This window comes from Suillus subaureus (genome assembly GCF_016647635.1).
Source record: "Suillus subaureus strain MN1 chromosome Unknown BJ212scaffold_12, whole genome shotgun sequence".
Taxonomy (NCBI): Eukaryota; Fungi; Basidiomycota; class Agaricomycetes; order Boletales; family Suillaceae; genus Suillus; species Suillus subaureus.
The window spans coordinates 625,919-648,479 of record NW_024538568.1 but is presented as its reverse complement, the minus strand read 5'-3'; the positions used below and the strand labels follow the sequence as shown (position 1 = coordinate 648,479).

Sequence of the window (22,561 nt, the reverse complement as noted above, 5' to 3'; positions counted from 1 at the left end):
GTGCCAATGCGCATGTGCATCAGGGGTTCCAGCAAGCTCGGGCAACAATGTTGGAGGGTGCACGAGTTGAGTGCCGCGTTTAGCACCGCTGCCGTTGCTAGAGTGGTGCTAAAACGTGTTGTTACCATTCCCGCGGAACACAGTGCAAGGACTGGGGAATGGGAAGTTCATCCTGCTCCGCCGTAAATCTGCAGATCTGGAGTCGGGGATTTGCTATGTGAGCGGTGTTACGTATCGATATGTGATTCATTCAAATTTGTACCTGTATGTATTCGAATGTGGTGATGGGTGCACCGAGTGAGATCTTGAGAAGCAATCCATTGACCATGTGTCTGAGAACAAGAATTAGGATGTAATTAGTCTTGTAGTAAGTAATGTACATAGATTTTTCAAAACTCTTTAGCGCAGCACTGCGATTATGCTCAGCGTGCGGGTGCCAGAGGATGGCCATGCAAGTAAAAATGTTACTTGAAGCGTCAGTGGTACTTTGCACAACTGAACGCCAAACAAATTACCATATTAAGAAGGAACAAGTATGCAATCGAGATCCAGGTGCAGATCGGACAAAACCTTCGCCGTGGACAACTACATATGTCAAACATATCAAAATGTTGCAGCTACCATTGAAGCCAGATTAAAATATAATAATTTATTGCTGCTGTCTATATAAGTAGGATCCTACGTACATTGGTTTTCAATGTTTCCATTACCTTCCGAGTCCCAAAAAGACAGCACAGACTCAATGTACCAACAAGACGACTCATATCCCGGGCTTAAACTTGCCAATCGCCAAGGTTTTGTTACAGACGGCAAGCACGATTGAAATATACCATCCCTGAAGGCCTGACATGTGGCTGTGTCAGTTTGCCTCTCTATCGTGGGCACCACCTGGGCCGAGCTCGAAAGAGTCACAGCAGCAGATAATAGCAGTGAGTTTCACCAGTTGGGCGAACTATTGTTAAACCGCATGATCGTCACAGCCACTGGCTATACAATCATATCAACAATCGCCATACTGAAGACACCTTGGGATCCATCTGCGCTATCAGTCGTAGGAAATTTCTTCACTGCTTTCGGTGCGTGTCTGTGAATTCGGATCACATTAAACGCTGATATTTTCACCATATAGGCGCCATCTCTGGCATACGAATCTATGCATGTTTACGATCGCTGATGAGTTCCCGCCGCGCTGTGTATGTAAGTAAAATTATTGTTACAGCAATTTTTAAAATCTCATTATTCAAACAGAATCTATCTCAGTCCAGCTGTTTTACTCTATTCTTTCTTCACCAGACATTCACGTATACTTCTTCTTTCATTGCATGTTTACTTACAGTGGTAAATTACCTTTACTCTGTGCTGTGTTACACAGCGCTGCCTTGGAAAATTTCCCCCCCCCCTTTATTGGGATTGCTGCGGTTGTTTGCATACTAGACTGTACCTTGTAATTGAGCAATGTGATTTTGCACCTGTGACTTCCACTAATTGGAGGTGCTAATGCATAGGGTTATCTGTGCTGCTTGGTCGCCAGAAAGCTCGTCCTCTCATGATGCCATTGCTTGAAGTGTCAAGGCCGTATATGCGTGCCATGTACCTTCAGATATAAAGCTTGCAGGACAATATAGGGCCGGCAGTGCGAGATTATTAATGGAAGCTCTCAACAGATATTTGCAATGAGTCGTTGCGGGCCTACATCCTAACCTGCTCGGAGGATTGGATATATATTATCAAGCCTGCATTTGTTACAAAGTCTTACACCGGAATTTGGGGTCAAATAATGGTAGGGGAAAATGTTGTGGAAATGACAAGTAATGGAAAGATATACAGTGGATAACCATAAGATAAACATGTCACCTTTATTTTACCGTTTGTCCAAGCAATCAGCAAGTTATCGCCCAATAAAGGAACTCATTTCCCCTGAATAATCAGAAGCCATTATTTGCACATGGTCAAGCTACTTGAAACAGCTCAATTGGTGGTAGCCTAGAAATTGCTCTAATCTACTCAGTTCCGTTCTTCCAGCCTCGCATCCTGCACATTTTGACCCATCCACCTAAGCTGCACCCTTTCCAGACCATAGTTATGGTAGGCCTCACAAGAAATGTGCCCAATAAGCCAGCCAGTGTCCCCTTCAGGCCACCCGGTGCTATCAAGCCACGATCAGCAGCTGGCACGAAACGGAAACCAGAAGCTATACCTAGCATGTCTGGTGCAAAGCAAGTACAACCTGCAGGAGGGGGGAAAGGGGACGGGTCTGGCCCTGTGACATTCCTAGATCCATTTGAACCTCCCAGAGTATTTGAGCCAGAGATGAGTATTGCAGAATCAGAGGCACTTACCAGGCAAATGCAGCAGCGGCAATGGTACCACACTGAAGAACAAGCCGAGGATGACAATGATGAGGGTCTCAATGATGACCCTGATGGATATATCGACCCAGTGCTTTGCACAGAGAGACATCAGCCAGTGTTCAATAGACAGCGCAGTCCCACACCTGTTGAAGATGAAGAGTACTCCTCCCTTCCCCCCAGCTCTCCTCTGGCTGCCCCATGGCACATTACAAAGGCTTGTGCTCCAGTGCCATTGAACCTAGCGACAGGTCGGGTAGGCCCAAGGACAGTCTCCTCTCGACCCTCATCAGTCACACCGCTACTGGAATCGTGTGAATTGTCAGTTACTCCAGCAAGCAGCGTATTTGAACCTCCTATTAGACATCACCTGGCACTGCAAGCACCAACCCCATGATCTGGACAGACTGGTGCAGGTGGCTTTCGACCCGGAGCTCAACCAGAACTGAAATATCGCAATGCTCAGCCTTGTTGAACTCACATCAACAACCAGCACCTATGCATATCAATTCCAGACCTGGAGCTTCTAGTGCAGCACTCTTGGATAAACTTGTACATATAGACACCCTCATCTCAAACCTTTGCATGAAAATTGAGCAGCTAGAGTTGGTGAGCAACAAGCGTACTGACCACGAGCAATGCATCCAACATCTCACCAATGAGAATGCTGCATTGTAGACAATTGTTGAAGAGCACCGAACCATGGTATATGATCTCCATGTGACAGTCAAGGCGCAAGGCATGTTGATGCAGGAACTGGTCACAATGATAGATGACCTTCGAGGCTTGAACATTGCAGTTCTGACCATGAAGTCTGTGGACAAGGCAACAAAGGCGGTAAGAGACAACATTTTCAATGTAAGTCACCTGTGTTTCATAATAAATATATCCACTTACATGTTCTCCAGAATGCAATCCGACACTCCTTCTTTCACACAATGGGCATTTCGGATTCAAAACAAGCTCTGTTGTTTGAGGTGATCGAGGACGGAGTTTTCTGGTTTGAGTGCCCCACTCATGATGCCAACCTCCTGCATCCAAATTTCATTGGATCATGGTCTGATAACGCAGAGTGGTGCAATGACATGATTCATTATGTTCAACAAAAAGGATGTGAAGTGTATCCTCAGCTTCATGCAGACCATCTTGCACAAAAAACAGATGCTGACATTGTTAGACAGTTGTGGGAGGTGTTTGAAAACACCAAGGACATTGTGAAGAAAGGAGGCAAAGGGGCAGATATGGTGGTTGCAAAGAAGATCAAGCAGTGGCAAACTGCCCACAAAGGTCGTGTAAGTATTTTTAAGCTGCATACTAAGCACTGAACTTACCATATTGTGCCAGAAAAACACTGAAAGATTGGCTGTTGATGTCAGGAAGGAGACTGGCACGGATGGCCCTGAATGGGACTGGTTTTTCCAAGTCTGTTATCAATCTACAGATGAGTCAGATAGTGGGGGAGGTAACAGTAGCAGACCCACCATCGAATTTGAGTCCAATACTGAGATAGCTCCACAAATGACTGGGAAGAAATCATCGAGGGGGAAGAATGCAGATGCTTTTTGGGCTTCTTGACCCCCAGCCTATCAAGATGAGCAGGTGAGACAAGGACAACACTGCTTGAATAGACCTGACCTTTTGCACTTTAAGGTCAATGAAAAAGTCCTGTTGATGGATGCTACTGTCAGTAAATGAAAAGCAGAGCGAGGTGGACATAACTTCAGTGTTCCCATCACAAGAGGAGAGCTGTGTGACAAGGACCTACCACAACCAGGAATCAAGAAACTCAAGATCTCCAGGGCATTCATTAGTGCTGACTGGCTAGCTGCACACCCTAACATGGATGCTCCTTCCCAAATGACTCCATGGCAAGAAGACAGCTTTGACACTGCAGATCAGAGGAACAGTGAACTTGGAGCTGCTCATAGTAATGATGTGGCATATGATGGAGAGGATGAAGAGGGTATCAAAGACCAAGAACTGATACCTGGACCAAATGGTCAGTGTTCAAGGTATGGTTATGACTTGTAACTCATGCTCAATCATTTGCATCCAGATGCAGACTTTGACAGTAAGTTAACAGTTTGATTATGAACCAAATACTAACAGTGAAGCGACATGGATAGGCATTTACGAATGAGCATTGGCACTTCTCTGCTCTGTTGCAGAGAGATAGGTTGGACTTGTAATGTTAGACTGCACACACTGTAGAACCTATCATGAATGGAATCTTGATCAGATAGTCAGTGGTAAGATCCCAACCAGAATAGTGTGACAGAGAGTAAAACCTTCATACTAGATAAGAACAGTGTGGGTGACGCAGTCACCAGGGTCCTTGGTACAATATCCTGCAGGCATAATCAATCATCAGTGACTTCCATGTCAACCTCTGTCCTGTCCTAGTGCACAATTAGCAGTAGTGGCGATGTAATTTGTACAGTACATACATGGTTGTGGGTGACTGTCACCCAGTAATCAGAGCCATGGACAGTGATCGGGATAAATATTAGCTGACCAGACAAGAGCTCAGCATCAATGGCCTCTGTGTCACCAAGAATATTGGCATGCCAGACCTGAACACCTAGATCAACAGCACTGCAATAGAAAAATTGGGAACCAATCACTCGAGAAATGAAACAAGACAAACTGTAAATCCCATGGGAATGCAGGCACTCCATCACTTGTAATGAATCGACAAATGACAGCTACTGTTTTAGAAAGTTGACGGTCATGGTCATAGTCAAGTTTGATCTTGAATATCCACTGTATTTCAACAGCAGTGCAACCTGCAATGTAGCCATAGCAAGCTGATTGTCCACAGGGCTGGGTTGCAGCACCATAATGAAGAGCTTCAACAAAGATGTGCGAATAAGACATGACGTGTCCCATGAAACAGATACCCTCATTTGCAAGAACAACATCAGCATGGATGATGATATTATCATCTCTCCAGGTGTTCTGCAGAAAACGCAAGACCAGTCCATACAGTAGTGGATTGATGGCCTGAAGATTAAGGTTCTTGTGATGGTGGGGATAAGTCACATGTCCTGCTCTCATTAGAACGGACACATACAGTTCAACTAAGGCAACTCACATAGATTTCCTTCCTCTCCAAATTGTGCTAAGTACTCCTGTAAAGTTCCACGACATGGACAAGTTCCTCCTTTAAGGCACGACTCAAGAAGCTCGACAGAATCACAATCATTATCATCAAGCTCCAGAAGTCTATGAAAAGCATTCAGCTACAACAAAACTCAGCGAAAATAATGTGATGAAAGGAAACAGCCAATGAGATCACATACCAATACCCATTTCCACCATTTATGCATCATGGTACATTCAAGCTCACCGCCCTTGTGGTTGTTGTGGTTCATCCTACCAAGAAAACCATTATTACATTCGTAAGGAAAGGCCCATGTAGCATAGCACAGTCCAAATTGGAGAAGCTGACAGTGAAGGTGCTGAGCGAAGTGAAAGTAGGGTGTCATATGACAGCCCATATGGGCCCAGTTTTGACATGCTCTTGACAGAGCAGCACATCCACAGTCAATCTCATCTGGACTAATCGAGCAGGATGAAAGGATTTGGATTGTGGTAGAGAATGTGAGGACAGTTTCATAGTGGTGCCGAATAGATCTATCCATTGTTGAAGTGTTGATCTCATCGAGCTGCTCATCTGTAGGATTTTCAGTTTCTGATAACAAAGTCTCTAAACATCGCTGTTGCATAATTTTCTCAGCCTTCACATGTGCAGTCGCATTCTTTGTATTTGATCTTGATTTCAGTGCATCAATGTCAGGCAACGTGCCATCAACCTCCCATGAAACAAAAAGTCCAACAAAAAGAACGCTAATGTGAAGGTGCCATTGATCAGCCTTCAAAGAGGAAGAAGTAACCTTTAATTGTTGATTAGAAAGCACAGCAAGTATATTGTGGATGACCACATACTGATGGAGGTAATCGTCCTACTGAGACTGGCCATATGATTTGGGAGAAAAACTCATCAATTTGTTCAAGGGGATACCAGTCGTTACGTGGAATTGGACTGAGCATTCCCAATTGAAGGATAATTATCTTTGTGACGTGCCTGACCATGCCTAGTAACAGATTTGTCAATCAATCATTCATTATAGAATGAGTCACTCACACAGGTAAATGCAGTGCATAAATTCTACAACAGAATTGAGTGATGTAAGCCAACCTGGGAGTCTATTGAGAGGGGACCATGATACTCCATGACGGTCAAAGATTTCTTGCTTGTCTGCATCTTCTGCTGAGTGGGCTCGAAATGCATATCGGATATATCGCCAGGGGTCTCATAATTTGAAACCTGCAAATGTGTCAGAAAACATATGTGTCAGACTCGGACAAATTACTTACATTCTGCATCGAAGCATCATGGATCGGCTAGGTGATAAGATGGAGTTTCACACTGCGGGCACATAAAAAGTTTTGATGAGAATGATGCAAGTCCCTCGAGCTTGCGATTCGCAGGTAAATCACACACCTCGGAGTTGAGAACAGAGTGGATGGGAAACTTGTTCTCATGTCCGTGTACCCGAAAATCATGTCCTAGTGCATAGTCAGATACAATGACTCGTTGTTTAGAACAGCACATACTGGAATATAGTTGTATCATTTCACTCATGAACCTGTCCATTATCTTGTTAAGCTGGTCGAGTGTCAGTTCATTTGGTCCTGGAATGACCATGATAAGGAAGGTCTCTTCAGTTAAGTACCGCACGCCTCAAGGATTGTTACAACATGTCATATAGAGCACTCTGGTCGAATGATTCCTGCGCTTGACAGATTGAAACCTGAAAATAGATAGATTAGTGGACAACAAGGATTGTAGAGTGAATGCTTACCAGTCAAGATTAATCTGCCAAATAAGTCTGCACAGGAGGGACACAAAGCATTGCAGGAGGTGGTTTACACCATCACCATATACCTGAGCAATTCGTGCTTCAGGGTGTATGCGCTGCAAACCTGCTTGAATAGCACGCCATCTGAAGGCATCATGGATATTGTGCATTGGGAGCCATGGAGTTGGAAAAGCATCCATGGCGTCAACCAGTGGTACATGTGTGGGCTCGTCATCCTCCTTCCTCCATTGCTGCAGCTGTTCATACTTCCCAGGCCAGAGAAGCCAGTGCTGGATAGCACAGCATGGTGGAACATAAGGGAGGACTTTTGTTGGTTTTCATTTCTGCTTGCCAGTGGCAAGAGACTTTGTAGTGTAGAGTATGCCATCACAGTCTTCTTCACTGCATATTGCATCAAGGTCGTCATTATAGAGTGTCGATGAGTCATGTACCTGCCAGCAGACTGGGCATAGAAAAAGGTAGGTGATGATTGAGTTGAGATTAATGCCAAGGCACTTCTCAATAGTTGGCAGAGTCCTGCCCATGTTATTGAGGCCCTCGAAATCGAGATCTGGTGCATTGTCTCAAGTGGAAGTCAGTGCACGTGTGACACCATCTAAGATGATGCGGCACACTTTGTGAGTGGCTCCCTTAAATGCAGCAGCAACATATGCTCGCACATAAGCATTCCAAATAGCAGAATGTTCATCAAAAGCAGGAGGCTCATCGAACAAGTCTTCGTCTTCATCAGCATCTCCTTGTTGTGCATCATCTTCACCATCATCAAGTGCATTAGCTGCTTGAAAGGCAGGGTTGTTGACAAGATCATCTGCTGCATCAAGATCAGCACCCTCATCTGAAAGGTGGTCACCAATGTCATCATCTAGTATAAGTTCCTCCTCCAGATCATGCAGAAACAGCACATCATGATTATGTACTATATCTTCATCGTCCAAGCTGAAAAAAGGGCAGTCATCACCATCTGCACTGGACATGTCATCCAAATCCATCAGATAGCCATCATCATAAGGGCCTGACCCCCAATTGTCGTCTAGGTCGGGTAATGGATGTCCATACAAGCCCCCACCTGAGGCAGGTGCAGGTAGAACCATGGCTGCCTCCACCTGAGGCAGAGCTGCTTGGTCATGGGTAGAGGAAAGGGGGGATGATGACTGGGCTGGGAGATTGCTAGGGCGGGTGTCTGATGAGGCTGTGGATGTTCCTCGCTGATGCTTATCTCCAAGTCTCCAGCATTGCAAGGCGGTCTTGATTGCGCTGATCAGCCTCAACATGCCTGCAGCGGGTTTTTTTGGCCTGCAGAAGACGGCCACCATCAGCAACAGAACAACAACTACATGTACACCATTCGGACATTCCGAGAGCTCGCGATGACAAGTTCCAATGCTGTCCTAGTTGTCCAGGGCAGTGTTTTGTACTGCTGGGGTGGTAGGTATTGCGGAGCAAGCAGGATGCCATGCGCACCATCGTCGTGAGAAGACAATGAGCGCGCAAGGCATACTGCGAGCGCGCAACGGGCGAGACTTGGCTATAGCGAGACGAAGTAGTAAGTGAATATTTACGGGAAACACGAGGCGCTCGTCCACGTTGGGTTTATTTTCCGATTACGTATGATTTCCGTAAAATAATGGCTACCTTTATTTCAGTCGAAATTCCGGTGTTAGTAAAGGAGAGCTAGCTGCTAATACACTAAAAATAACGTGTCGAAGATGTGACAAGGAGAAGATCGAACAGACAAAACTGAAGTTCAAGAAGGAGGGAAGAGAAGCATGCAGCTGGGGAGTAAGGATATGTTGAAGTCGTTATACGATGACTACGACATCAAGCTGAGCAGAGTCTGGGGTCTTTTCATTGTGAATGACGTGAGTGATCCGGACTGTGTTTGCTCAGGGTTTGAAGTTGTTCGGAGGAAAAATGATAACAAGGTACCAGACTGCATCGGTAACTTATATACCATACACAATTTGCACCCAACCCAGTTCTCCTGTCACTCTAAAGGATAGTGGATTTTCCTGCAATGGCTCTTCCTATGATTCGGGGGTTCGGAAGGGACAGAATTTCTGCTTGAAGAAATATGGCACACGCGAGCACTTCAAGTTTGATGCCGTTCATTTTCTAGTAGCAACACTGATTTGTACCTCTTCGAATCCACTCTCCAGATCACACAAATAAAAAATAAGCAGCGAGAGAACCCGAATGTAATCACAAACAGAAATCCTAACTCGGGTGGATAATCTACGACCATCTAGGAGCAAACTCCCTAAACCGGCTCACAGAGCCTTGCATACCTGCGCATTGAGGGCTGCTGGCTTGTATGGAGTAGGCTTCTGGTATTAGTTCCTCGAGATGCTAACGGAAAAATAAGACCATGAAGCTCAAAGTGGGAACACTACACTGACTTTGATTCTCCGCTCCGCACCAGGGTGCGTGCGCAAGAATTCCAGACTTGTTGTTCCATGCGCCTTTTCAAATTGTGCAAGTCGCGTATGCATTCTGTGATGTCGCGCACATAAGTCAGACAACGGAAAACCCACATCACTCACTCCACAGCGGCTTGGGGGTCAAAACATGCCTTTGCACTGAGCTGCATGCCGATAGTATCAGCTACGTCCCTGACGTCAGCATTTCCATATTTAAACTGGAAGAAACACACCTTCGTATTCCTGAGTCCGCGAATTGGGTAGCTCCAGTAGCAGCGTGCTTATGAGGTGGGTGATTCCAAAATCGAACCCGAAGACAGTTTGCAGAAGAACCGCTAGCGCTAGGAATACTTTAGAGGACGAATAACGTTCAGAAGCATGTCGAGCAACTGGCAAAGGGGTATTCAGAATGTACGTGCATGTTGTATCATGCCATCATACCCACGTGGGCCATCTCTGCCGAATAATTTGAGTTACGCAGATTATCCTTGGCAGAATTGCGTACCGTGTCCAAGGACAGCAGCCAAACCCTGTTCATCCTTGCATATAGGTAGAATTCCAGTGAAAACCACGATATTTCCTGTGGCCAGCATATATGTAAAGGTTCACTTGCAGAAGCAGCTCAAGAGCGAACCAAAGGTGGCCATGGCGTTCACACATGACGGATCATTCACAACAAGTAAATTCCATTCTTTACCTCCGCTTTCTGGGGTAGACGACTCTCCAGAAGGCCTTCCAGCGGTAAATGGGTCTTCGCTCCAGAAGTCATCTAGTGCTTCCACTAGTGACCGGCGAGGCTCGCTAGAACGTAAGTGGCCAAGATCCGACGACTCAAGAATACGATTAACAACTCGTTGGACGTGTTGTGTCACAGGATGATTGGAAGGTAGTATCTTGCCCTGAATTCAGCCAAAAGCTCGTCATATGCTGCCTGTGCAAGCTACAAGGGGGAATATGAGAGTTTATTCCTTTAGGCCAAGCTTGCTCTCACATTTGTCTCGTACTTGGGACTAATATCCATAAATCGCCACCTACCTGTTTCAGGGACTTGTTCTAAACTTGAGGGCTAAAGTGAGACAAGGCATCACAAGTAGTGCACTGCCAGTGAACACGTACTGCACGACATAATATGCTCCTCCAACTGCAACAAGTGCAATAGCAAACTTCATGCGATTGTCTATCACCCCTCCCGACGGGTGGCGGTGTTTTTCGGATGGAAAGCGCGTATATTGAGCATGTCGAGGAGAGGATGTTGAGAGTTGGCGGAGGGGAGTTGAACAAAGGCTGGGTGTCGGTAGTCGAACTCGTGGATAATTTCTAACAAGGACTGGCAGGCCCCGAGTACCACGCGACGCCCGCAGGATAGGCGCTGTTGTCGTCCACATGCGAGCAGGGAGCATCACGAATGGCGAGATGAATGTCCAAGCTTGTAAATTGCAAAGCTCAGTCTACCTGCATATAGGGACTAACAGCTAGCATTACTATTACTCACAAGGCCCTTGCCATTCAATCGGATATGGTGTAATGGTTAACATTACCGCCTCTCATCAATCGGTACATCGGATTCGCGGTAGCTCGGGGTTCGATTCCCCGTATCCGAATTTTTATTTATTTCCATTTCAATCAATAAATAAGTGGTCATTTTCGAACCTGTTGAAACTCTGATACGTGACTTACTTTTTCTTTTAATGCACGATCTAACTACGGAATGTTGTAAGCTTAGACTCAGAATCGTCGGACAATCTCCGGATATCACTCTTGCGAAGTGCTAAATGCTATGTTGGATGCAGCTTGAACCCGCATCACTTTATAGCCAAGACCACATTAGACGGTGTCATGGCTTGTCGACCTCACTCAAAATCACATCATCCTAAAAGTTGCGCCTTGGAACCCATGGGGTACAGTAGCACCCCGGAGGACCCTGGAGAGCGATAGGTGTCCAAGTAATAAGTTCTCCCAAGTCCAGGAAAGTAAGTACTACTGTGCCAGCTCCAAGATTGTCTCCAATTTGTATACTACTTATTGATTTTACTTTTACTGGAAGACTTCGATCCCGGGTTATTTTCTACTTGACCAGATACGCGTGGAGCATGTGCAGCAAATTGGGAGACTGTCGTTTCTGAAAATTTTCGACTGTGCGTATCCTTGGTTCTAATTGAAAACAGTGTTAAGCTAGCATGCTCCCCAGCTATGCATATGTATTTCCTGTAGAATGTAAATACAAGACTGAGGGACTAAAATTGATCCGAATACTTCTGGAACAAATGAGACAAATGGCTGGAGGAAATCCGAGGAATAACAGAATCGCGAGCACTATCATCCTCTTTTGTCCCCATATCGTTGCTTTGAAGCACATATTTCTTCCACTCGGGTATGTCTTCCGAGATAAGAGGAGGTCAACTGTGTAGAAATCCCGAGCAGGTTCGTCATTGCCGGCTATATGGTGCACAGCACTGTGGCATGGTTTACGAAGTAAGGAAAGATAAAATTAGACCAAACAGGAGAGGGTGCACAAGCTTCGTTGACATAGTTACGCAGCACGTTTCGGACGAGTATTTGAGACGAATCTAGATCAGTGGCCAGGCTGTAGGCTGCGAGCGTGACACCGACTGTGCACGGAGGTGTATTGAGTGTGTCATTGGGATCTGGTGTTTTAGGGTGGCTTTCGTGGGTCGCCACGTGTAACAGGATGGTGTTGCACGCGGAAGGGTCGTAGGCATGCTAGGCGGTGCGCGTGGGTGACATGTGCGCCCCGGCCCCCCAACATCGAGCGTCCCTATATTAATATTGAAGTAAACTCATCCAGGTCAAAATCACTGTCGGCTGCTCTGAGCTATTATTCGGCGTGCAAACCAGTCTTTGAAAATAGAAAACTGCTAGATATGACTCTCGTCGAGGATGGTCATGGGGTGAAGTACAAGTTTAGTTTACGTGGTTCATGATGGTGCCAAATGAAGCCAATGTGGATAAGATTAGATTACATCCCATGCACACAGCTGCAGCCGCGCCGTGTGGCTGGTACGGCACTCAAGTTGATCAGGCACCAAATACATTCAACAATACCCGTCATCTCATTCTCCTCATCGTCGACAACAGCATTCAATCACAGTTCGTCGACGTATCGCGTCCTCCAGAGACAGCTGTATACCATACTACTTGTATACCTGCATGTAAATTTGTATCTTCCTTCACATGGCACCTCCCAGGCGTAGGGTATCATATGTGATACCTCCACCCACGGACGATGTTCCACGGCTTAGGCTACCGCCACTTGGAGTCCTCCGCAATGGTTCAATACGCCCACTCCTCATACCCTCTCAGACACCACTGGCCGACTCCAAGAGCATTTCGGAGAATTCTCATCCAAGGCATCGACTGGGCGTCATGTCCCTTGCGCTCGACACAACCACGCGTCTCGAAGGTCGGAACGCACCGGAAGGCATACTATATACTGGGGGAAGGGATGGATTGATCATATCATGGGATTTAGGACTTCCGTTCAGGCGGAGACACGATAGCAGGCACCGCAGAGACCGGTTAGACCGGTGGGAAATGTTGACGGGGATGGGAGATGAAACACTTGCTGAGGAGGCCGAGGAAGACGAGCGACGAGATGGTGATGTGCTTGGAGATGTAAAGGAGGGTGGGGGGCGAAAACGAAGAGGCAGCACAACGGACCAGTTACCGTACGAACTTCAGTGGCAGTTGGACACCGATGCGTTGACATCGGGATCGGTAAGACACAATATTTATTGTGTTGCGTGTAACTGGAAGCATCTCTTGTAGCCTTCTAGCTTCCGTCAGTGCGCGCAGACCCACACGGACTGGGTAAATGATCTCTTGCTCTGTAATTATAATCAGACAGGTAAGCACATGGAATGCAGTGGCGCGTCAACGGGCTGACCATAAGCAGTTGTCTCTGCATCGTCTGATGGAACCATCAAGGCCTGGCATCCCCATGCCATTTCTCCCAGTGACCCGTCTGCAATAGGGTCTCATGCCGATTATGCACGCTGCCTTGCTCTTTGGTACGCGTTCCTCGAATATAATGGTTCATACTGACATATATTTAGTCGTGAACAGAATTGGATAGCTTCTGGCTCATTTGACCGGACCATTAAACTCTGGGATCTTACCCGAGCATCGACAACGCCCGAACCATTCCTTACCCTCAACCCACCTGATGCTACCGCGCCCAAAGCTTCTGTATATGCAATAGCCTCCGACCCGTACGGACATGCCATCGCAAGTGGATCTCCGGAGCGTGTCGTCAGGATGTGGGACCCGCGCTCGGGAAAGAGGACAGGGAAGCTGGTCGGCCACACGGACAATATCAGAGCCATTCTTATGTCAGAGGATGCGCGATATGTAAGTTATGAATGTTTCAACAATGTTCTGTTCTGACGAGTTCGGCCAGCTCCTCACTGGTTCTGCAGACGGTGTGTAATTCATCATGATCTGTCGAATATTTTTTCTGAATATTTATATTACTAGCATCCATCAAGCTATGGTCATTGTCGTCTCAGCGATGCCTACATACGTTTGCATACCACACAGATTCTGTTTGGTCTCTACATTCGACGCATCCCTCGCTCGAGGTGTTCTACTCTGGCGACAAGTCGGGTATGGTATGCAAAGTCGATGTGGAGGGATGTGCAGATGTTTCGGACGGTGCCTGCATCACCGTTGCGCGGGAATCTTCTGTCGAAGTCGGAGAAGGCATTAATAAAATCGTGACCGCGGATGACGGTCTTCTTTGGACCGCCTCCGGTAAATCGAGCATCAGTCGTTGGAGGCTGCCGAAACACGTACCGAAACGGGTCTTAGATGAAGAGAGAGAAATCATCGCTGATAGTTCCTTTGCTACGATCTCGAGGAGACAAGTTTCCCTTGGACGTGACTCCATGCAGTGGTCTGCACCACCATCAATACATCAAGGTGCACTTGCAATTTTAAGTTAAATTTTCATTACTGAGCTATCGACTAGTTCGTAGGGATGACGCAACAGCAGCCTACCCCGGTGTCCCGCTCACATCTTTTGTACGACTCACCTCTCCTGATGGTCCTTTCTCCTCTTCTTCATTCGCTCTGCGTGGACGCGATCCCGAGGTTGCAACATTATACTCCGCAGCATCCATTGCCTCCGTTCCGGGAGGACGTCCGCCACTCCATGCTGCCTTTCACCACTCTCCCACCCTCATGCCCCCCAACACTCTCCGGAGCACGAAAAGTCAGATCTCGATGGCGCCTACCGATGTTGATGCAGTGCAGGACCATCGAACAGCATATGAAGTTCGGGAGTTCGCTGCTGATGCTGAGCCTTTAAATGTAAACGCGGATGCATTGATAGTAGGCTCTCCTGGCCTCGTGCGAGCTATCTTGCTGAACGATCGGATGCATGCGTTAACGGTGGATACGACCGGCGAGGTTGCTGTGTGGGATATCGTGCGAGGAGCTTGCAGAGGTTGGTTTGCCCGTGAGGAGGTGCGTGCTGCGAGTAGATCCTGCAGTACTTCAAGCAGTGGATATCGTCATGACAACGGGAGTGTGACAGGGGGTGACAAAGAACGGAGTCCTCGTGAGGCGCTTGAGGCAGTCCGAGAGCGCATCGAGGGTGATGCTGTCAGTTCGCCTTGGTCGTCTGTGGACACGAAAACTGGTGTCCTCACTGTGCATATCAACGAGCGCTGTTTCGATTCCGAGATATATGCAGACGAAGCTGGTTTTGACCATGACAGGCATTTTAGTGATGAACTCCGGTGTAAGGATATCCTTCTTCGTATTAATTTTCATCTGATCTGAACGCGCACTTTAGTTAACATTGGCAGGTGGGTCCTGCGAAATTTGTTCCTCGGCTTTATCCGCGAAGAGCAACGCATTCGTCGTAAACGCGACACCCACAGGTTCCGAGACTGGTCACTCAGCCATGCAGCGCACTGCGGCTCCACTATCACTGGAACTGAATGGGAACTCTTCTAGTTCCACACTGCAGCATTCCTTCGAGTCCCCGACAAGGCCGCCACGAGTTCTTGTTAGTAGTGCGGTCGTCACATCAACCACTTGTTTGCCCGCTGTCCTTCCTTCACTTCCCTCTTTGACCCGACCCAGCCCTCTTCTTACCCCGATGATACCGCTCGTTCCGCTGAAATCTCCTCCACCTTTATCCATTATCCCTCAATTGCCCCCGAACGATGCCACCCCTGGTCCTCGATCAATACGCACGCAAGGCCTTGATCCAGTGACTTCGCTCCCCAGCGCGTCTCGGGACCTGGATTATTTCTCTCCCCACCCTCATACACGGCGCCCGTCTACGGGAAGCACCGCGCTGTCAGACGCCGGTGATTTTTCTGCATGGAGTGGTCCTCCGAGTGTCCTGGCAACACCGACGCCAAGCACACCTACTGGCAGCGGGTTCATGGGGCGTCTGAAGAGCCTTGGTAAAGGCACTGTGAGAAAAACGACCAGCGACATGTTGCCGGGTTCACCTATATCTAGCCCTTCTGGCAATCTGGCTGATACGTCAATCGCTCCAGAGGTGAATTTGGTGAACACGAAGATTTGTGTTTGTCTGACTATTGCTTTGTCCAGGCACCTACAGACACTGTTGAAAAATCGCCTGTGCAGGCGCTCCTCGCAAACCCTATTTCACCTCCCATGTCCAGCGATGCTCCCACCCTGATGTTGCCTCCTACAATGACAATATTAATATCTGACGAAGTATATCCCGGGTGGAGAACGGTTTATAGGGGCAGCGTGTCAACTACATGGGCCGACGTATACAAGTTGGAGTCGACGATACCTCTGTGGCTTGCTGAATACCTGCTATTCAACAAAATTAACACCCCGCCTCCTGTAAAGGTCTCTTTTGTATTGTTACCCTGGCCAGGCACGGAACAGGGACATGAGCCACTCCCCGAGTTGCTCAACACGTCAGTGAACTTCATTCATTACACGCCGTGTATTCTGAACGTGTTCTTCAAAAGGTCACAATCCAAATTAACGTCGAGCAAATTCCTCAGAGTGCGCAAACTAACCCATCATGTAAGTTAATCCCTTGTGTGGGCGATGCAATAGTTGATATCACATGCAGGTTCAAGAAAAGTTGGACAGGATATCTGGCAGTCCTACATCGACACATCATCCACCGCATGACGATAATCAAAACCTGCATGATCGTGTTCGGGGTGAAGACCTGTACGAAATCCTCTGCAATGACTCTGTTCTGCCGCTGGATATGACTCTGGCTGCTGTGCGGCATTATTTCTGGCGTCAGGCAGGCGAGCTGGTGATGCACTATCGTTCTAAAATTCGGACGCAAGCACCGAGTGTTAATGTGCCTTCACAAAATATATAATTTCCTGTAGAAAGTACTTATGTTTGTGATACGAGATCATTGCGCCCAGCTGTTAGAGCGCTCTCGATGCCTTTCTCTTTCGAATTTCTTACTGCTCTCCGCACCACATGCATATTCGTATCCCACGCTGCGCCAGGAATTCGGGTCAACATCGTCACGATCTGCTCGAACCTCATGACTTCCATCATCCATGGTCCAAGCGAGTCCTGCAAACTGAGTCTACCATCCCGTTGCTTTTCCTCAAAATTTCGGTTCCACATCACTTCAAGGTACAAGCAATCATTAATCACTTTTCAAACTTTTTCAAGTTCAAACTGCGTGAGCTTGGGCTGGGTAGCGTTCCTCTCACGTGCCCGCTCTGGCACGATGAAAATCTCGACGGGCCTTATAGGTGCCTGCGCCGAATGCGGTGTGGCGAAGGAGTTATGCCAAGCGGCGAAAAGCATTGTAAATCACTGAAGGTCATATCGGGTTGGAGGTATGCAACTGTAAGTATGCCATCAGCGCTTGTGATTCCAAGGTCTCATCATAGCATTGTACCGTCCCGCACAAGCCCCACAAGGTTAACGACTTATCGTAAAAAGTAGCTGGTTTGAGCGTCCCTGTTTGGTGTTGCTCCAGCAATAAACAAAAGCGGCCAAGTGAACTTTGTAGATTCTGGCCTATGAATACGAAGATAGCTGTAACAAACGTGAAGACTATATGTGATGTGACAATATAGGCATGTCGATAAAGGTTGACATTCCTTCATAGGCAGGTAGCGTCGAAGCGTTCGCATGCTTGGTTGATGTCGATGGGGTGAATGAGTGGAGGTCAGAGACGAGCTGACGCGTGTTTGTGATTCGAATTGTTGTGAACGCGCGTGGATAAGTTAGAGTGAGTGTTAGGAGGTCGGCATGGCTCCTCGGGGTCTTGGATAGAGGGAACCGAAGTTCGAACGAGTAACACAGGACTGGTCAGTTTCTACCATTCCGGTCAAATGCATTTGTGCGTTTCAAATTTGAATCCTAGTCGTGTCCGAGTCTATCCGTGTTCCTCACTGTCGGACAGACTGAGCTGAGCTCGTTCGGGACCCAGGCAGATCAATTTAAGTCATCCGATCTCGATTCTCCATAAAAATCAAAAGTGGTCTCATTCTTACACTCTCCGGTCAAATAATATAAAGATCTGGCCACTCCTAAGTAATGTTTATCCACCCTGGTTATATCTACAACCATACTTAACCAACGACCAAGGATTTATCATTTTGTACCAGTACTCTTCTTGTTTCTAGCTTTCATCGTCACCCAGAAGTACCATACCCTAGACCTGGTCTCCCTAGCCTCAAGCCCAATCTTATCGCCAACTATACATTCGACCCACGCATACACAATGTCGAAAGCAGACAAGCGCAACAAGTTCCTCGCCGTATTCGAGCGCATCCGCGAGGAACTTATTGACCATATGAAATCAGAGAAAATGCCCGAGGACGCCGTGACGTGGTTCAACGAGGTAAGCGATTTTTCGCATGTTCGATCGATAGAGATGTTGACATGATCATCCACCTCGTTGGCTTCGATCGGCTAGAGTCTCATTTACAATGTTCCAGGAGGAAAACTCAATCGTGGCATATCCGTCGTCGATACCGTCGCTATACTTCTCAACCGACCTCTAACCGACGACGAGTACTTCAAAGCCGCCCTGCTGGGATGGTGTATCGAACTCGTACGTTTCAGCTTTATCGGCTTCTTCCACATGCTCAGCCAATAGCACCCTCTTATATTTATAGCTGCAAGCATTTTTCCTCGTTTCTGATGATATGATGGATGGTTCCATCTCGCGACGCGGTCAACCTTGTTGGTACCGCGTCCATGATGTCAAGGGCCTTGGAAAAGTCCACAATGTTGCCATCAACGACTCATTCATGCTCGAGGGTGCAATTTACCACCTCCTGAAAACCCACTTCAGGCGAGAGAGCTACTACGTAGATCTATTAGAGCTATTCCAAGATGTATGCCTCTCGCAATCCCTTCTGCTACGTTCTCACCTTCTGACATGACGTACTACAGGTCACGTACAAAACCGAGATGGGCCAGCTCGTCGATCTGATCACTGCCCCAGAAGATAACATCGACATTCGCAAATACAACCTTGACAAACATACCTTCATTGTACGGTATAAGACTGCGTTCTACTCTTTCTACCTCAGTGTCGCGCTCGCCATGCGTATGTGTGGTGTCCCGGATGTATACGAGCTCAATGGAAAAACCGTTGAGCCATACAAGGAGGCAGACCGCATTCTCATTCCTATGGGCGAGTTCTTCCAGGTACAAGACGACTACCTAGACTACCACGGCACCGAGGCAGAAATCGGAAAAATTGGCACCGACATCGTCGATGGCAAATGCTCCTGGTGTGTGTGCACAGCACTCACATACGGCACCGAAGCGCAAAAACAACTCCTGTATGAGAACTACGGGAAGAAGGGCGCAGATCAGGCTGTGCGGGAACAAGCTGTGAAGGACATGTACAACGACGAACAGGGATTGAACATTCCCAGGCGCTATGAGGAGTATCAAAAGAAGGCAGTGGAAGAGATCAATGCCATGATCGATCAGGTCCCTGAACCTGCTGCGCACGAGGTGGTCAAGGGTAACAGGTTGAGACGCGACGCATTCCGCGCCTTCTTGAGCAAGATCACTGATCGCAAGGCGTAAAAAAGGAGAGTAGATGCAAAGATCAATCACTGTAATTGTTGCTTCGTTTATATCCACTGTTGTGTTAGACTACTAGAATTATTGGATCATGGATCCTAGCACTAGTAGAGACATGACTACAAGTCATCGTTGACCGACAACCACATTGTTAGAATAACTGTGGCTCATGAGGGACGTACGTGATAAAGACGAGGAATGGTTCTACTCAGCAGCCTGGATAGGTATAATATCTTAGCTATAGGCCGCATGACACGCGTAGGCAATGTCAAAATCACGATAACGATAGCAGAACATTAATACAATAGAGATCTAGCGCACTGGAGCCTCAGTGCACATGTTGCGGTGGATATGCAGCTGGTACATGGTGCGCTTGTGGTGGTAGGCTCCGGCGAGCTCGCTGTGGGGGAAGGACATGTGCGACAGCTGCTGCTTCTTCTCTAGATAGCAGTAGGACCCAGTTAATGAAGATCAGACAGAGTACGGACACGGACAAACGCACCCAAAAACAGTCTTGATCAACTCATCCAGCATTACTTCCTTCTTTGCCTTTTCTTCCTTCGCCTGTGCCCTTGTAACCCTAAATGATATGACATCAATGCTGCGAGGACCATCCAAATCAATTCAGCGCACCTGAGTTCCTCGATGAGCGCCGCGTGGGTCTCGAGCGCGTATCGCATTTTCGCTTTCTGAATTATATACATGACGAGTGCAGGACTGCGACCCATGATCAAACCAGTCCTGGGATCCAAGAGCCGCTGCAAATGCGGTGGAAGTCCATCGTCCTCTCCATCATCATCGTCCTCATCGTCCTCCTCCCGCACGAGTCCCGAAAAGTAATCTCCCCCACCTCCGAGTCCGTTATCAAGCTCAGAAGGTGTCTGTGGTTCGAGCTTGAAGGTGTTGAATGCGGAGTGCTCGGGCGCAGGTGCGTTGGTTTGGGGGTGGGAGGGAGAGAGAGAGCGCTTGCGTTTACGTGTTCCTGACGAGCCCCTACCGGACGGTGGAGGGGGCATGTTATGCTGTAGTCGCATGTGTTTTGCTAGCGCGTCGGAGCGGGTGAAGGACTTGTCGCATTCTGAGAATATTTGAGTAGGTCGATAAAAGGAGAAGTTGAAATATGAACAATGACAATTGGCATATGGAGGTAAATTGTAAGAGTAAAAACAGAATACAGGTGATGTTCGTTTACTTTGAATGGTATTAAGAGGACACCACTTACCTGGCCGGGAACAAATGAAGGGCTTCTCGCCGGTATGCGAGCGGATATGGGATATCAAGGCGAATCGCGAAGTCTGTGCGAGCCCACGACGGTTGCATGTCGCCCACTCGCAAGTATAGTTCGACTTGTGCACCCCAATATGCGCTGTAACACACTCACACATTATGTTTAGTTTCAACGACGTTAGGACATGGACGCACTAGAGTGGATGTGTTCTATGAGACTGGGTAGGTGGCTGAAGACAATACCGCAGTCGTCCCAGAGGCATGTCATCGTGTCCGCCCCTGCTGCCTCCCCATGCTCGGCATTTGGAGGCCCCGGCGAACCCGTCCGGCTCGCGCTTGGTTGAACATCGGGTGCTTCGTCTGCTGAGGAGTCATCCAGTAGTATGGAACTCTGTGAGAATATAGGAGACGGCGAGCGGCCGTAGGCCCCGTACGCGTACGACATTGTCGACGAAAAGATGCTAGTGTTTGCTGGCCGGTATGATGAGCCATTTAGTTGCACTTGCCAAATTCGGTGCGTAGGGCAATTTCCGGGCGAAGGCTGTCGTTCCTTCCTTGTATCAATGGTCTATTTTCTCTTCTCGACGTTTATTGGACTGTATCTTGTTCACGATAATCCGATGCTTTTTGGTGACTGTTTTTGTATTTCGCAGAAGCTTCAGACCGACGGCCTGCGGAACCGCTTTCACAGTTTGCACTTTGAACAAGCATCGATCAGCTAAATTTGCCAACTTGGAGTCAGATGGACCCGGGAATATCATCATCATCATCAAAGGGCACAAGTCCAATGATCACACATGGAACGAGTCAGTACTGTGCTAGGCTAATATGTCTGAGGTAGTCGGGGTCTACAGGATCGCCAAATTTTCGTGCCTCATGCTAAAGTCAACACGATCATGACAGCAAGCGGAGTGGTTTGCTGGAGCTAGAGCTGTTGTTGAGACAGACAAATGGCACAATCCTAGCATGCTGACATTGGGCAACAGGGCGCGAGTAATCCTGCGGATCGCTGAATTTGTTATTGAAACAGATAAATGGTATGACCCTACTGATATTGGCCTGACATGCTTGACGGTCTTGGTGCTGTCCATACCCGTAGTACAGCTTTAACCACCACTAATATGGGGAACTCGACGAGTTCCACATAGATTCATGTACGTATTGGTGACATTCACTTGATTTTGCTGATCCGCCCTCAGTGATCTTCCTAGAGTTTATGCATGCTCTTCTTCAAGTTCTTGGTCTATATGTGTGAGGTGAAAGTATTGGATCTTATTATATAATAGACGGTTCAGATGGGAATTCGTGGCCCCTCCGGACCCCGACTAGACAGTCCCAACAGGCAAGACGAGGTTCCGCTAGCCACTGGTAAGGAATATGCATCCGATACTCTGCTTGCTGGAACCTGCGTTCTCCAGGTCTTCTACATGGCCGGCCGCTGTCTTCTTTTTGTACTGATCGGAATGTAAGTGCACCATGCTTTTTGCTTCGCCGGCTCTCACTCTTCACCGAGACCTGTAGCCCTTGATACGCCAAGGTATATTGAGACATCAATATTAATTCTCGTTCCTGCATAAACGATTTTGTTTCTCGCCAGCGAAATCGATTGCTGCGCACTGTGTGCCTTCAATCAAGT

The 22,561-nt window shown here is 47.6% G+C and overlaps 8 protein-coding genes and 1 non-coding gene across 9 annotated transcripts; 4 read left to right on the top strand and 5 right to left on the bottom strand.

Annotated features, from left to right (window-relative positions):
- Positions 1 to 1,982: 1,982 nt before the first annotated feature.
- Positions 1,983 to 3,923, top strand: BJ212DRAFT_1576554 (uncharacterized protein; the record flags this gene model as incomplete). Its single annotated transcript, XM_041342163.1, has 3 exons — positions 1,983 to 2,604; positions 3,530 to 3,640; positions 3,693 to 3,923. The coding sequence occupies exons 1-3, from the start codon at positions 2,083 to 2,085 to the stop codon at positions 3,921 to 3,923; spliced, it is 864 nt and encodes a 287-aa protein (XP_041194172.1). The 5' UTR covers positions 1,983 to 2,082.
- Positions 3,924 to 4,708: 785 nt separating this feature from the next.
- On the bottom strand, positions 4,709 to 5,225 carry BJ212DRAFT_1479939 (uncharacterized protein; the record flags this gene model as incomplete). Its single annotated transcript, XM_041339977.1, has 3 exons — positions 4,709 to 4,747; positions 4,796 to 4,943; positions 4,996 to 5,225. 3 exons carry the CDS (start codon positions 5,223 to 5,225, stop codon positions 4,709 to 4,711), a joined length of 417 nt encoding a protein of 138 aa, XP_041194171.1.
- Positions 5,226 to 5,602: 377 nt separating this feature from the next.
- BJ212DRAFT_1446573 (uncharacterized protein) lies at positions 5,603 to 7,059 on the bottom strand (the record flags this gene model as incomplete). Its single annotated transcript, XM_041338272.1, has 6 exons — positions 5,603 to 6,067; positions 6,164 to 6,244; positions 6,297 to 6,445; positions 6,496 to 6,663; positions 6,780 to 6,920; positions 6,969 to 7,059. The coding sequence occupies 6 exons, from the start codon at positions 7,057 to 7,059 to the stop codon at positions 5,603 to 5,605; spliced, it is 1,095 nt and encodes a 364-aa protein (XP_041194170.1).
- Positions 7,060 to 7,797: 738 nt separating this feature from the next.
- On the bottom strand, positions 7,798 to 8,505 carry BJ212DRAFT_1479937 (uncharacterized protein; the record flags this gene model as incomplete). The annotated part of the gene is made up of 1 exon (XM_041339976.1): positions 7,798 to 8,505. One exon carries the CDS (start codon positions 8,503 to 8,505, stop codon positions 7,798 to 7,800), a length of 708 nt encoding a protein of 235 aa, XP_041194169.1.
- Positions 8,506 to 9,466: 961 nt separating this feature from the next.
- Positions 9,467 to 11,051, bottom strand: BJ212DRAFT_1479936 (peptidase family M48-domain-containing protein; the record flags this gene model as incomplete). Its single annotated transcript, XM_041339975.1, has 10 exons — positions 9,467 to 9,580; positions 9,631 to 9,724; positions 9,775 to 9,835; positions 9,885 to 10,040; positions 10,093 to 10,107; positions 10,157 to 10,231; positions 10,286 to 10,452; positions 10,524 to 10,591; positions 10,643 to 10,709; positions 10,768 to 11,051. 10 exons carry the CDS (start codon positions 11,049 to 11,051, stop codon positions 9,467 to 9,469), a joined length of 1,101 nt encoding a protein of 366 aa, XP_041194168.1.
- Positions 11,052 to 11,161: 110 nt separating this feature from the next.
- BJ212DRAFT_t54 lies at positions 11,162 to 11,252 on the top strand. The gene has a single exon. It is a non-coding gene; the product is annotated as a tRNA-Glu (tRNA).
- Positions 11,253 to 13,035: 1,783 nt separating this feature from the next.
- On the top strand, positions 13,036 to 17,005 carry BJ212DRAFT_1446571 (uncharacterized protein; the record flags this gene model as incomplete). The annotated part of the gene is given in 13 exon segments (XM_041338271.1): positions 13,036 to 13,386; positions 13,438 to 13,516; positions 13,565 to 13,679; positions 13,725 to 14,019; positions 14,069 to 14,090; positions 14,146 to 14,589; positions 14,639 to 14,881; positions 14,918 to 15,412; positions 15,467 to 15,535; positions 15,555 to 16,186; positions 16,240 to 16,580; positions 16,635 to 16,692; positions 16,742 to 17,005. The coding sequence occupies 13 exon segments, from the start codon at positions 13,036 to 13,038 to the stop codon at positions 17,003 to 17,005; spliced, it is 3,408 nt and encodes a 1,135-aa protein (XP_041194167.1).
- Positions 17,006 to 18,221: 1,216 nt separating this feature from the next.
- BJ212DRAFT_124241 (isoprenoid synthase domain-containing protein) lies at positions 18,222 to 19,848 on the top strand. Its single transcript, XM_041329608.1, has 4 exons — positions 18,222 to 18,496; positions 18,572 to 18,709; positions 18,774 to 18,995; positions 19,054 to 19,848. The coding sequence occupies exons 1-4, from the start codon at positions 18,377 to 18,379 to the stop codon at positions 19,699 to 19,701; spliced, it is 1,128 nt and encodes a 375-aa protein (XP_041194166.1). The 5' UTR covers positions 18,222 to 18,376; the 3' UTR covers positions 19,702 to 19,848.
- Positions 19,849 to 19,863: 15 nt separating this feature from the next.
- On the bottom strand, positions 19,864 to 21,436 carry BJ212DRAFT_124269 (uncharacterized protein). The gene is made up of 4 exons (XM_041329611.1): positions 21,121 to 21,436; positions 20,332 to 21,064; positions 20,201 to 20,278; positions 19,864 to 20,138 (listed from the first exon to the last, which is right to left on the bottom strand). Exons 1-4 carry the CDS (start codon positions 21,368 to 21,370, stop codon positions 20,027 to 20,029), a joined length of 1,173 nt encoding a protein of 390 aa, XP_041194165.1. The 5' UTR covers positions 21,371 to 21,436; the 3' UTR covers positions 19,864 to 20,026.
- Between the last annotated feature and the right edge of the window lie 1,125 nt (positions 21,437 to 22,561).